Raw genomic sequence first — 15,570 nt, forward strand, 5'->3', positions numbered from 1 at the left:
TTTGGAATTAATTTGTTTATTGGTACTTTTGATAAAGCTGCTGGTTGGATAGTGGTGAGAAGTATGACAAAAATATTTAATATGTTAATTTCCTGTTTATCTAATTTTACGTAGGATTGTGTGCCATGCTTTTCTGCTTCTTTTCTGTACAGTTTTTAATTTTAGGAATGTTATTCTTGGATGAAAGGTTCTGCTTTTAATATAAACGACTTTCTTACCTAGATTTATAGTATGACCTTGAGGTTATCAGCACTATTTGAAGAGAAAATAAGAAGAATTGTTTCAGATTTCAAAAATGGTCAGAAACAGAATGAAAAACTAAGAAGAAACCAGAGGTATACTAGAAGATTTCATAATCAAAGCTCAGTGCAGCATCCTCCCAAAATGCTCAGGTAACCAAATTATGAAGATGTAGAGATATATCACAGCTGACTAATATTCATATTGACTGTCATATTTAGTTTATGAAGAAGAGAACAACTGGTTTATTAAATCGTTAGGTAACTTCAGTGAGACTTTTTATGATTACTTCTCTTGCAGTAGGAAAGACATGCAAAAAAAGCAGGTTTTTTGTAGTATAAAACTACCTGTAAACAGTGAAGGCACTGAAGAGTAGAAAAGGTTGAGGTTTTGCTTTTTTTTTTTTTAAAGTAATTCAGTCAGGAAAACAGTATGTCATCTGACTGAAATAATGAGTTATGAAACAAAGATTTACCTTCTATATTTATTAGAGAGATTACAAAGCTGCATATATTTTGTGTTTTTTATCAAGTACAGAAGTCAGTCTTACAGAAGTTACAGAAATTTTCATTTTCTTAGGATTCTATTTGTATCTAGATATGCCTTGTCTCTTTTGAAGGAAATCAAACTTTTGACATAACTGCTAGTTGACTTGATTAACTCTTGTATTCTTAATTTGCATATGGGATGAAGTGAGACGAAATACAAAACTGAACATGGTAAATCATTGAAACTGAGCTTATACCTTTCTGCTGCTACCTTTCTGCTGCTGTCCAGCCTTTCTTCTCTGTCAATGAAAGGACAAGCATAAGGGATTTCAGGAGGAAAAAAAAAAAAGCTAAGAATACATTTCTTTGCCATGTTTATCTGTCTTCTCTTAAATTTTCAGTGGATTAGTTCTACATTTTCAAATTCTACTTTGTATACGTGTTGGATTATGTTACAGGCATACTTGGCAATGAGCTTTAACCTTTACTGGGAGTATTCTTGGGGTGCTTATTTCTTCCCAGAGTAATAAAGAAACAAACATGAGGATAGGCAGAAATTTTCCTTCAAAAGGACACTTGTACTCGTATCTGAAGAATTGTGACTTGTTTACAAGTCGGTGGTGCTCAGCAGAACTGAGGTTTGGGACTATTTGGGAGAGTGTTTGGATAGCAAAAAAAGTATATGCATCTTGTGTGCCTAGATGTGAAAACCTGTGGCTGTAAGGAAGCAACTGACAAAACAGTAGTTCTAATTGTGAAAGTGACTTGTCAGGACTGCATGTAGCATTCCAGCATCTATCATAAGGGAGAACAGAATCAGTGAGTTTCTCTACAAATACACATTTTATTTTAGACAATAAACTTTCACTAAAGGTACACCTTCTTTGTGTCTTTGGAACTCAAGTTTATTGTGGCATAAGGTTAGTATGCATAGCATTTAATTTGAGGCTTATGTGCAATGAACATGAGACTGGGAATTCAACAGAAATTGAGGCTGCTGTTGCACTTTCCTGTTGAACAATAAGAGGACATTGCTATCTAGAAGGCGTGCATTAACAGCAACTTTGTTTCTCAAAGCAGTCTCCTCTTACATCACTTCACTAGGAATGCAATACTTAATGCTTATCTTTGTCAATGGTAAAATTGTCCCATACCATGTTAGCTCACAAATCTAACTACCCTTCCATAAATACAAAATTGTATGACATACAGTTAGTTAAGCTTTAAGAGAAGTGTTGTTAAAATACATAATTTCCATTATTTCTTATAGTTTTATAACCTGTGTTGCTTTTACTTCTTTCCCCTTTTGCTAGAAATTTAAAGCAGAAACCAGTAAAGTCTCAGGCAAAAATTGAATCTGAGCAGGAAGATTCTTTTACTCAACCTACCTCAAGCAGAGCCGCCTGTGTTGCAAGCCATAAAACGAATGCTAACAATTACAACCATAGTTCCTCTGGTGAATCCTCTGATTCTGCATGCCTGGCATCCTTTGAAAGGAATGGAAAAGCTAGATCCACAACACTAACAAATTGTTCTGCATTATCATCAGGTCAGAAATGGAATCTGTTTCGGATGAGGGTTTTCATCTTGGTCTTATCTATGAATTGTCCACTAATGTTTCCTTTCCTTTATAATTGCCATAATTTGCAATTGCATTCTAAATTGTTAAATGAGGTTTGCATTTTTAATGTGTAATTTTTTTAGGCAAGATTTCTGTGCATTTTGGTTTTTGTGTAATACAGAATTTTGTGTATTTTAATGAATTTTAGACACTAAGTACATTACTGAATGTTATAAAAAGATCTGTGTACTGAACATAGAAATTTCTGCTTTAAAATCCCATAGACTGTGGTAAGTTTACTTAACTTTTATTAATGAAAAAGCTTGTACCTAAACAGAAATCTATCAATAGCATAGTTTGCTTCTTGGAGGCAGAGCTGTCTTGATTGTATATCCATTTTGCAGTCAAGTGGATGTTTCAGGTTTTTTGCAGCTTTTATATAGGGATTCGCAACAAAGCTGAACTGAGTAAAACTGATGATAAGAAAAAGTTGACCTGCTAACTACATGGTTATTTGATGCTCTTAAGTCTTACCAAATAGAATTATAGAATTGCTTCATTTCAAGCAGCTGTTCTAGGACAGTGGTTGTAGTGAATGGATGTTTCTTATTTGAGAGGAAAATGTAGTGTATTTGATAAATTGTACTATATAAAATACAGGTTATACACCCATATATGTGTTACATAAAAATTGTCATCCAAAATTAGCAAATGACAGAAGTTCTCCAAGACATAAAAGCCTTCCTGCCTTTTCCTTCTTCCCCTGCACCTCAGCTTGACAAAAATTCAATTTCTTTCAAAGAAGAATAACGCAAGTCCTGGTAACAGAGATCCGTTAGAGTATGTTTTGTGTTGTTTTTTAACATGCTTTTCTCTTAATTCTGATATTTGGAAACAGCTGTGTTATTTTACTTGAGACTTAAAATACAGGTTAAAGAAGCTTCTTAGCACTGAGCACTATAAATATGGAGTGGTGTATTTTGTAGAGCTATCAATTTCATACGTGTAAGACAATAAAGGCATAATAGTGTATTATAAGGCAATATCATGAGAAAATTCTGAAGATTTCTTGGATCAACACAATGTAGCTCTTAACTGGAAACTAACTGTGTGTAGAATTCTAATTGACAATTTTTTTTTTTTAACAGAAAGTGAAATAGAAGGTTCTTTGGTTTCTTCATCTGCTTCTTCATCTTCATCCTCTACAAGTAGCTCAGAAGACAGCAAAGAAAGCTCTGTGGCTCTTGTGTCACCTCCGCTACACAATGGTGTATGTAGAAGAAAGAACAACAGTCGTAGGATAACTAGAAATCGAGCTGCTCAGAGAAAACAAATAGGTAAGACTTGAGTAGTTTTCTTGTGAAGGGCTAATAGCACAAGTGTATGTGTGTGTGTGTATATAACTAAATGTAATTACTGTTTTTTTTAAGTTGTTGTGTATGTCAGATACTTTTTGATTGGTGGTAGTTCTGAAGCTTTCAAAATACTACACTCAACTTCTAAAAAGGTGGGGGTTTTTTTAGTACTTCAGGGAGGAGAGCAGAAACCAAGAGCCTAGTGAGAGGCAATGTCTTGCAACATTTTATATCCTAATGAAAGTAAAAGCAATAATCTGTAAAGAAGTTTTAATTTTCACAAAACTAGGATGAATCTGAAATTTATGACATAGCTAAATAATTTCTCTTGGACAACAAAAGCATATAACTATTACTAGGAGTGTATTTCACTTGTCCTGTCTGTGGGTTGAACCTATTTCAGATTTGACAAGACTTAAGAAGCTGCTCTTTTTATATTTGATACTAATCTCTCCTTCCCTTTACAGGAACACTTCTTCAAGAAAATGGGAATACAAGAAAAACTGTCAGGAAAAAGTTATATGGAAGTGACTCTGAAAATACTTCAATGGTGACATCAGAGTCACTCAGTAATAGTACTGGTAGACATAGGAAAACTCCACGCAGAAGTGCTGCTGTAGCTGCTAATAAGTTAAGGCTAATGAGTGATGTGGAGGAAGAGGTTTCAAGCTCAGAAAGTATTGGCATTGGATGCAAGAATAGAAAACTGCCTCACCGAAATGCCTCAGCTGCAGCCAGGCGAATGTTACTGGAGGGGTCTGAGGATGACGTAGGCTTAAAGTCTGAAAGCGAAAAAGAATTAGAAGAGCAGCTTACCAAGAGGAAAATTCTTTCTCAACCTGGTTCATCTGCTGCAAGAAGAAAATTTGTTAGTGAATCTGAAAATGGAACTTCAGATTCTGAGACAGACACACAGATGAAGCAGAAAAACTGGCAAAGTAATGGCCATAAGCAGTTACGTGGGACAGTCCATTCTGTATCTCCCAAAATGAAAAGTCCCACCTTGGACTTTTCAGAGGAGGACTCTAAAAGCCATAATTCAGAGGATGGGAGCAGTCAAAAAGTTTCTGATCAATCAACATCAGTACATAAGAAGCCTGCAGTGAGCAACTCTGAGGATGAAGTAGATTCTGAATCGGATCGATGGAATGGCAGAAAAGCAACTGGTCTGCAGCTTGCTGCTCCCTTAAAAAAAGCAAAAGTCTTGAGTGATTTAGAGGATACAGCAGAATCTGAAACAGAACACAGAGAGGATGGGAGAAGTTTTGTCTCGGAGAGCTTGGTGCCAACTAGAATTACAGGGAGTTCAAAATCTGGACCTGGTGCCAGCCTCAGTCACTCTTCTGATACAGGATCTGAGGCAGATTCCAATAACAGTAATTATTGTGAAACTTCTTCAAAAACAAAAAAAAGGAAGAGAAAAGGAAAAACAAAAATCGTTAGAAAAGGTAAAATTTTTAAAGTTAATGCACTAACTCTTGATACTGACTAGATGAAGGACACAACATAAGATTAATGACTGGGGGATTTGGACTATACAAAGTGTAATAGTGTGCCTTGTTCAAAAATAGCTATAAATGGGGGAAGGAGAACTGTTAGGTATGATGATGATGGCAACAGTGTCTAGAAGTCTAGACAGGTTTGGAACTGAGAGGTTCCCAAGCACACCACTGGGAGAAAACTGTTACAGTTTGATGTAGTTCTGTGGTATTCAGAATTCAGGCTGAACGCTGGCCGTTCTTGTGCAATTCAGGCAATACATTTCTGTATGAAAAATTTGTCATCAAATCATGACTGTTCTTTCCATATTTAACTTGCACTTGCTTATCTATGGAGCAGTATGTAGTAACTAATTCTAATATACCTATTCTGAAGTAATACTGCTGTGCATGTGTGTTGTGGCAGTTAGATTTGAGAAATGCTGCCTTGCAAGTTGTTGGCACAAAACTTAAGCAATATTCTAAAGGGTTGTGTGAATGAGTTCTATGATATGCAGTTTAAGGTAGTAGAAAATCTCAAAAAGAGCAGTACATTCTTTCTTTTGGCCTGCTCCTTGTTTTGAGAATTTCAGTAACGAAATCCCTCTGGTTTGTAGTAATGTTACCTCAAGTTTGTGGGTAAAGTAATAGTTGCTACTTTTAGATTATCTTACTTTTCTGTTGAAATTGTCTGTGCTAAGACAGACTTGCAACCATTATTTTCAGTTGAAGTAACCTTATTTATAGTCTTTCAAAACTAATTTGTTTGAAAGGTGTTTTAATTAGTCTTACTTCCATCGTGTACACTGGAATCTTTAACTTGATTTGACTTTTTGATTTTATTCTGTCAGTGATGCATAGTGTACTTAAGACAGAGAGGCGCTTTGCTGCATTGGTAGTGTTCTGATGCATGTCTGGCTTCTCCCAGATTTAACAGACAGGGAGGAGTTGGGTGGTTTTGCAGGGGAAGTTGGGGGGGGGGGGCGGTGCTGTTTACTGGTGCAGTGGTGACCCTCCTATTCCTGGCTTGCTTTAGTTTCATAGGTTCATGGGTGTCTAAGCAATGTTGTATCTAGCTGAAGCATTGTGTCACTGCTCTAACTACATTATCATACTGATAAGACATTACATGAGAAGATCTCTGTAAAGCAGTTAACAGCAGCCAACTGAAGGCAGAAATTACGATTAGTTGCAGAAGCAAGATGTACCATTCCACTTGTTTCAAAAAGTTTAGTTCTTTGTGTTTTGGTTTGTCTGTAATTTTGCCTGTCACTCAAATGCTTGTGTGTGCTGGCTGACACATTATGATTTGGAATTTGGGGTTTTTTTTAAGCTTATCAGAATGATACTAAGATTTATTAAAACAGGTTCTGTACATTATGTGTCGTCATATTGTTAGGGGATTGGTCCTGACTTAAAATTTGAAAGATTGTTCAGAGGTTGGTGTTTGATCTAATTCTTCCAGACCTGTCACTGAATCACAGAGACCAGATTATGAACCTTGATAAACTCCTTAGGAATTTTAACTGTTGTTGGGGGTTTTTGTGGTGTTTCCCCCCCCCCCCCCCCCCCCCCACAAAAACAAAAAAAAAAAAAAAAAAAAAAAAAAAAAAAAAAATAGTGATGGATCTTAAGCACTTTTGAAAGACTTGACTTGAGAGAATACTCTGAAGTGGCAATAGATGCAGTTGGATCATTAGCTTCAAGTGCAGGCTGTCAGTATGCTTTACAGTGAGTAAAGCAAATTTTTCAGGCTTTGAGAGCTCTCATGACTTGCAGTTACACAAAAAGGAAAATTAATATGTTTGATGTACAGGATTGTATTGTGTGAACTATTGCACACACTTTTTATAGCATTTCTTTTTATTTTCAAGACTTCATGATATAACTTTTGTTTTATTATTATGGTGCAAAGACTAATGTTTCCCAGCAGTCTTCCTCACCCACCTCCCTCAAACAAAGTCTGCATTGTTTAGTCTTAACACATGGGTTTACAGGAATTTAGTGCCCCACAAATAGTTATCAAAAGACAAGGGAATTAAAGAAAAAAAAGGTACTCAGGATCATGGGGGTTGGTTGGTTGTTTTCTGTACCAAACATCCAGAACAGAATTAAACTTTTCTGGTTCACGTAATATTCGATCAGGGTTGAAGACCCTGAAGGTTCTGGAGCAAAAATTCCTATCAGTGTTTTCAGTTACTTCCTACATCACGTAATTTGGCAAATGAGAAAAGAAATATCTTCAGTACTGTATTATCAGAAAGTAAAATCTTTCTATGTCCAAGCTGCTTCCTTTCCGGTGTTCAATGTCAACTGAATGCTGCCTTGCCAAAAAATAAGGTGGGGGGAAAGGATTATTTTTGACAGCGTGTTTTTGGTGGGTTTTTTTTCTCCCAGACTGAGTGAATTTTGTAACAGCCTTGTAAGTTTGATTCTTTCACATTTTTGTGCCCTCTCAGGTAATGGCTTTGATACACCCTTGTAATGCAGCAGTTTAAGACTCTTACGAAGAAAATGTTTGTCTCAAAATGAATCTATCTTGCCAGTTTTCCACAAGGAATTCTTATTTCTTTTGTACTAAAAAGATCTTTGTATTTATAGCTGCTGAACATGCTGAAAATGTTTCTTAATGTTTAAACATTAGCAATGTGAAAGAATGCCAGATGGACCTGAGGAGCAGCAATAAAGAACGGCTGAGTTCTGTAATTGGCTATTGAACTCTAGACTTGTCAGAACTATGTTGTTGTAGTCACTTTCTAAAACTTAAGAAAATTGGGGGGGCGGATTTAATAGCTTTATAGAACTGAAAATCTTACTTGAATGTGCTTCGTATGTCAGAACTACTGAGTCAAATATGAAACTCTTTTGGTTGCAATTTTTTTGAGACTTGTACCATTACTTTGAGAAGATTTGAAGAGACTTAATTTGGCAGCAAGGCAAGGTGTTTTTACAGATACTTCACCTAGAGGGAACTTGTAGTTTTTGGAGTAGGCAGTTGGTAACATTTCCTTTATCAAGCTTGTCTAACACCTAATTTTTAAGGGGAAAACAAGGCTGGTTAATTTAAAACTTTAAAAAACTTTGCTTACACTTTTTGTGTAAGCATGTTCCATTAAATATGTAGAAGCTGTCATACAGGGTAACCAACACTGAACAATGCAACAACTGACTTTAGCTTGTCCTTTAAATGTAACTTGGATGTTTTAACTATTTACATTGTGTTTTAAAACTTGATGAAAGTCTGGTTTCTCTTCTTGACAATTCTTTAACACCCTCTTTAAACTGTAGCTTCTGCTGTATTGTACCTTTTATGCCCATGGATGTGAAATGTTCATTTGTCTTCCAGCTCTAACTTAGAGCAAAACTCCTTTTACTCACATTTTGTGTCTTAAACTTTTTGGATAATTTCTTTCTAGCTCACTTTTTTCCTCAACAGTCAGTAGATGCAAGAAGAGATGTGCTATTAGCATATCTCTAGTTTACTGTGGTTTGCCAAACTGATGCATGTGTTGCTCTTTAGAAAAGAGGCTAATAGCTAACTTTAAATAGGAAGCTAAACTTGTTTGTACTTCTAAAAGTTGTTATTGTGTACTGCTGGAGTATATGCATGCTTTTATTTAAATACATATAGGGCTATATGTATTTATATAATATTTATTTTCAAATAAATATTTTATATATATATAACTGTATATATACTACACAATTAACCAGCTGAGCAATTTATGTGGAAACTTTGCTTTTGTTATTTTTAAATATATTTAAATATATTTGCTACATATAAAATATAGTATATTTTAATATAGAAGACATAATGTTTATAGTATTGTAATGTGTATTATATGTTAGATAGTATGTATTTTAGATAGATAGCATGTTTTTGTAGATATTAAAAAAAAACCCAACCTTAAAGCGAAGTTTTCACATAAATTGCGTACCTGGTCAACAGGGGTTAGGAAATACTTTTTAGGCAGTAGTACAGCCTGCAGATTAGCTGAGTGGAGGTATGGCTGGATATTCCTACACAGTATTGCAGCCTGGGCTTCCAGGTTTAGAGTTTGATGGCATGAGCTCCAGGACAGCTTGTCATAGTGATAAACTTGATGGACAAGGTCTTCATGTCTTCGTGCCTTTCTTTGAAATGCTCCCCCAGTTTTTGTGGGTAGTGGAGTTTGTTTAATCCTCTCTCTTCCTGCCTGTGCAATCTGTTTGTACCTTTGCAGCATTTCATTCAGGATGTTCAGTGCGTAGTTTCATTAAGCTTAATTAAAACTTTAATTAAAAAATTAGATGAGCTTTATACAAATTTGCTCCTGATTTAAGATTCTGTATAGAAGTATAGATTTAATATTCTGATAGTGTGCTGCAGAAAGGCTGGACTCCTTTATCATTTGGTCTTGCATTCCATCTTATGAATTAACTGCTGAAACTTCAAAAACAAGCATAATCCATTTATCATAATAAAGTGTTTTTTTTTTTTCCTCAAAGCATGCATCTATAAACACCTAAGCACCTATATCTGTGAAAAACTGGCTAAAATCATTGTGTGCGTTCTTTTTTCTTTAACTGCCTTTCTTGGAATAGTTCCAGGTGATGTCTTTAAGTTTTTAACATTTATTTCTTCATGTGGCCGGAGGGGATTAAGTTAGCACTCAGCATTAAGGCTGGGCAGTCTTTTCCACCTTTCCAAATTGCCCTTCTAGAATGTGAGTGTAGCTCAAAGCAGATGCAGGCAAATCTTCATCCTAGGGTTGGGTTATACATTTCCATGCTTACTAACTGGTCAAAATGTCTGTTTGTACCAGTAACTTCTGTGCTGCTGTTTCCACCATTAGTGTGTTAGGATGTATCGTCATATTTACTTACAGTATTTTCCTGTTCCAAGTGTAGTTTATCATGTTAAAAGCTCTTTGCTGCTGCCTGTTCAGGCTTACTGCCCAACAGCTGTGAGCAGCAGACAGATGTTGTGTATGTGTCTATTTGATAGTATTGGAGGATGGTGTGTAATTTAAGCTTTAGATTTTTTTTTTAATCTATGGATGAGTTCACCTTTTGTACAGCATTATGTGGTATTCAGCAGAAATGTGTTATGTTTTGGCCATAGAATCACGCAGTACAAGTAGTAACACAGTAGAGTTTTCATGTATAACTTTTGGAAAATGTTAGAGGAAAAAAAGTAAATTATCCTTTGGAAATGTCAAAATAGGAATATACTTTAGTAGTACATAAAAGGATTCACATTGAAATAATGAACAGCTTTTTAATACTAGTACTCAAGCTGGACATTTGCAGTTGTGACCCATATAAACTTTCTATAATACATCTTCATTGCATTTATGCTTGTTAGAATTTAGGGAAAATGTTGCTCTGTCCTTACCTCACAGGTGAGGAATTGGGGAACAAAAGAGTACAAATGACTTAAAGCGTTAACACTTGTGGTTAAGCTGGCCAGAAGGAGCAAGGAACTGAACTTTACTCTGTTTTAAGTCTCAGGCTGGTGTTCCCGTGTCTAGGTAGCTGTTACTCTCAGAAGGCATTTGGCCATTAGCAGTTCAGACTTGAAACGTTGGCAAGACAAGCCTGTTTCATCCCTCTGTAAAGGAAGATGAGAGGGCATGCCCTCTATAAAGTCCTCTTGTTTCCCTAAACTTCTACTTGAAAAAATATTTAGTTGCCTAGTGTTCTGCAAACACACAGCAGCTGCCATGATTTTTCCCTCTGTTTGCTAAGTACAGGTAGAGAATCATCAAAAGTAATGAGTTTACGCTAGAACAAAACTGACTGTTATCAAGAGGTAATAGGTTAATGTCAGGGCTTTGGATAAACATGTGCTTCATCATTTTGCTTATAAAATCAACAATAGCTACAAAGAAATATGAGATGGACAGCAATCTTGGGAAAACTAAGTTTGCGCAACACATTTCTGCTAAAATAGCGAAATTTTGGTTTTTTTATCAAGTCTATGCAAATATATTTACTTCAAGAACCTCTGCTTTTAATTGTCATTGATACCTATGAATAATTCCGGGTTTTTTTAGAAGATAAAAGTTTAAAACATTGATCTTTGTAGCATCATTCACATTATTTACAGGTTGAAAATTTGTTTTAAAACTCAACATAAGAAGCAAGTGCTATACCAAAAATAAAAATACTGAATGGATGATTCACTGTTAGAAGCAGTCTTACTGTTTTAACTCACTAAGGAGCTGAACAGTTTAAATGTTCTCTATGTGAAACAATTATAAAATTGTAAAATCCATCTGGGGCATGCATCTACATAAAATATTATAATCCCTTTTTTAGAATAAAAAGGTCTGAAATGTGTGAAAATTCATTTTGAAAGTTCATTCTAGTAAGAAAATTATAGCTTCTAACAATAGAAGTACTAGTAATACGAAAGCATTTGTTTGCAAAGTTAGGTAATTTGTAATTTCTAAGCTAATCACTAGATTGGTGCTAAAGAATGTTAATGTGAAACCCTTTTGTTACCTCACAGCAGAACAGTAATCCTGAGAGTTAAAAGTATGCCTGGGTCTGGCTGACTGTATTTTTAGTAAAGGTTTAAGGTAAATTGCACATTACAGTTGAAATTAAAAAGAAAAAAAAAAAGCATTTGTGTATTTTTATTAAAGGTGGTAGTGTTTGTGCTTAATAAACTACTTGTTTCAGGAATGTAAGTTATTAAAAAGAACTATAAATCTTTATTTTGTAGAATCAGCATCTGAGGAGACTGGACAGAGTGCAAAAGTGCTCAGGAGCAGGACATGTATTATTAATTACAAGAAACACATAAAGCGCTCTAATGTGACTGAGAAGAAAAATCCACGTAGATGTGCCACTTTGGCAGCTAATAAGATTAAAATAATGAGCGATACAAAGGAAGAATTATCAAGCTCAGAAAGCGTTTACACAGTAAAAAAGAACAGAAGGCAGCTTCATGGCTATGTGTCTGCAGCGTCCAGGAAGAAGCTGATGGGCAGCTCGGAGATAGACACTTGCTTAAAGTCTGAAAATGATAAAGAACAGCTTTCTGGTAGAAAAAAACTTCCCTGCCCTGAATCATATGCTCCTAAAAGAAAATACATTAGTGAGTCCGAGAATGAAAAAACAGAATCTGATGCAGAGGTAAAAGTGACTCAAAAGCAGAACAATGATAACCACAAGCAGGCACACAAAATGGTGCGTGCAGCTCATCTTAAAAATCTCGAATACGACTCTTTAGAGGAGAATGCCACAAACCACAAGATGGAAAATGGGAGAAACTGGGGAAGTTCTAGCCAGTCAACTTCAGCCCATAACCATCGTACAAGCAACTCTGAAGAGGAAGTAGATTCTGACTTAGAAAAAACTAAAAATATCAAAGAAGTATCAAATAAAAAACCTAGAGCCTCTTTCAAAAGATCAAAATTACTGGATGACTTCAAAGAAACGGCAGAATCTGAAACAAGGGGAAAGAAAGATGAAAAAAGCTCAGTATCAGAGAACGTGGAAGCACCTGGGACTGCAGGAAGTTCAAAAGCCAGTTTCAATTGTTCTTCTGATTCAGACTCTGGAACTGATAACAGTATCTATAGTGATGCCACAGGAACAAGAAAGAGGAAAAGGAAATCAGAAGTCCTAAGAAGAGAAATTACCAATTCCAACTCTCCTAAGCCTTGCAGAAGACCCCAGCGAAGGAAACGTTGGAAACCTAACCAAGAAAATGACTCTGAAGATTTGGATTACACCAAATACAGAAGAGCTAATCGGCGTTCTAAAATAAGAACTCGGAATGGCGGTAGGCGGACTGTGAGATATGATGATTGTGATGACGACGATGACGACAGAGGTTTAGATGATGTAGACTGCGAAACGTAACCTTAATAGGAAAAGCCAGCCCACTTTTTTTTTTTTATGGTAATAGCACTAGAACTCATGATGGATGCTGGCTGCTCTTTGTCCTACATTTCAGGGAATATATTTATATTTTTCTATGAAAAAGTTATGAATGTGATTAGATGATGACTTTCTCCTTTTCATATTTTGACTTGCACTTGCCTGCCCATGTAGCAGCATTTAGCACAGATGCCAAAATGTGCCTCATTATAGGGGCAAATTTTTGTCTTTACTGGTATTTTATTACATATAACAAGAGTTAAAAAAATGTTAAAACAGTGCGCAACAGGTTAGCAGTATGTTGAGTATTATTGTTATGGGTGCTGCAATGGAATACTACCTAGGTCATACAACATTCAAGAACAGACTTCAAACATCTCTAATGCTGTATGAAATCATATACAATAGTAACAGGCTTATAAATAATACTATACACTATAAAAATCTGGTGGATGCTAGCACTGCATCAAAAGAGTAATGAACGGTCACTAGGCTAATAACTTTACAACTTGTATTAGTACAGATGTTAAATATTCTGTACTTCCACTATTAATAACATGCAACTAGAACCAATTACCAGTGAAAAAGCGTATTTGCCAATTAAAAAGGCATATTGGTGCTGGTGAAGAGAGGGTTTATGCTGACAGGTAGTACTATCATCATTAATGTGACTTCTATACTGTAAACTTAAGAATACGAAATGCAGGTGAACTCTTGGGCCTAAGGGTTTTTGTGTGTTTTCTTTATAAAATAGAAAAACAAACAAAACATTTGTTCTGTTTTCTTTATGCGTGAAAAGCTTGAGGTGCAGGATTCTTACATTCCAGACCTTTTTGCGACATTTCTGTTGTTCTTCCATATTTAAATTTTTAAGTGCTTTAATGTTAGACTTCTCATTGATTAAACCTTATCAGTTTCTGATTATTGCAGTACATTTCCTATTTTCAAAATGTTTGAGTGGCTGTTGTTGACAAGAAGTAATTCTTGCGTAGAAGATAGGAGAGAAGTTCTCTATGAAAAACGTGTAACAGACGCCTGGTTGGCCACATATCGATGAGGAGAGCACATGGTGCCTCCTGACTCCTACCGTGCTTTTCCCTAGAGCTGTGCTGGCGGAGGCCCCATGATCACTGCGTTCAACGCCAAGTGCCTGGTGATCTCCCCTGCTTTCCCACTCCCCACTATAGGTTTCCTCCTTCCGCTCTGCTGGTTCCCTTTCTCATGCTTAAGTAAGACATAGTGATGATTCCTGATCTCCTTGTTCAATAGGAGATAGCTTAGAATATTAGATTTATCCTAACCCAGCTCATTTTAGCTGAAATAGCAAGTTTGTGAGTTAGTTTTCCAGCAGATTGGAGTGGTAGTAGCATCTGGAAGGGGTTGGGTGGGAGGAAGCTAGCGCAGCAGCATAATCACAGTTAGTGACAGAACTGCTTGTACAAATGAAAGTCCAGTGGTTAGCAAGAATCACTTCAACAATGTTGCTGATGTTATGTGCCAAAAGGTGTACTTACCATTATGTCATTTTCGGTATTGAGAATGTTATCTCAGCATAGAGAAATACTTTTTTTTTTCTCCTTCAAATTTCTATATGAAGTCCAAAAATAACCTAGTTTATATCATTCTTGCCCCAGGAATTCTATTTAGAGCATAGTCCTTAATATGATACAGTAGAATTTTGTAAATTCAAGATAGATGTTTATCTGAATTCTTTAAGTTGGTTTCTAAAATATGAACACAGTTCTGTTTAGTGATGAAACTTTGAGGTGGCTTTGTGTATCTTGCCTTCTAGGGCCAACTTTGTTAAAAGGGAGTAAGTTAACTGCTATTTTTATAGTATCCTTAAACTGAATGCATTGTTCAGCAGCTGCTTATGATCAATGTTCAATGGAGTTTAACCTCCAGCATAGGAATAAATACTGGTATAATAGCTCTTAAGTGAACATCAGAGTTTTTATTACTCTTAGGTTTAAACAGCTAAACTTGGTCTGGTATGTTTGTATTTCTCATTCAGGCTTGGATTTAAAAGGTGTGTTTCTCGCCCTCTCTCAGATGCTGTATTCTCGGTCATACTGCACTCAGCACTACGTGTCCATGGCAATCCCTGAAAGCAAGGGGAAGGCTCTGGCCTCTCTATTTATGTATGCGAGAGGGAATTACTGGCCTAGGGACCTGAACCCTTTGTTGTTCTAGGCAAAAGCAAATGCTCTTTTGTATTTCCTGGTTTTATACAGACAGGTTCCAAGGAGCCAGTAGGAGGAGAAACTATTAAATTGGAAAGGGGTTTTTACTTTCACTCTCTTAAGAGTTTGATTTTTTTTTTTATACTTATTTACATGAGCCTGCTTACTCTTGTCTCAGAGCTGGCTCTTCTAGGCCTTGCAGAAAGCCGTTCTTTCATCTTCCTGGTAGTTCTAATCAGTCAGCATTCTTTATTAAGTCTAGCTGTACTCAAGGAAGTAAAGTGACGTAGTAGACCTGCAAGGGTCTTTATTTAAAGCTCCTTTATGCAATGCAGTTGTAAGCTGGGTTTTTTCGGGGGGTTTTTTTGGTTACTTTTTTGGGGGTTGGTG

At 36.0% G+C, this 15,570-nt stretch overlaps 1 protein-coding gene across 1 annotated transcript in view; it reads left to right on the forward strand.

The window, feature by feature from the left end:
• BRWD1 (bromodomain and WD repeat domain containing 1) overlaps window positions 1-12,979 on the forward strand; it is a 57,563-nt gene extending 44,584 nt beyond the window's left edge. The window contains exons 36-40 of the mRNA XM_010282758.1: window positions 223-392; window positions 2,042-2,277; window positions 3,438-3,626; window positions 4,112-5,092; window positions 11,835-12,979. Of these exons, the coding sequence (XP_010281060.1) occupies window positions 223-392; window positions 2,042-2,277; window positions 3,438-3,626; window positions 4,112-5,092; window positions 11,835-12,979 (2,721 nt within the window). The remainder of the gene's footprint in view (window positions 1-222; window positions 393-2,041; window positions 2,278-3,437; window positions 3,627-4,111; window positions 5,093-11,834) is intronic.
• Window positions 12,980-15,570: the final 2,591 nt, after the last annotated feature.

Source organism: Phaethon lepturus, unplaced genomic scaffold (genome assembly GCF_000687285.1).
Source record: "Phaethon lepturus isolate BGI_N335 unplaced genomic scaffold, ASM68728v1 scaffold7520, whole genome shotgun sequence".
Lineage (NCBI taxonomy): Eukaryota > Metazoa > Chordata > Aves > Phaethontiformes > Phaethontidae > Phaethon > Phaethon lepturus.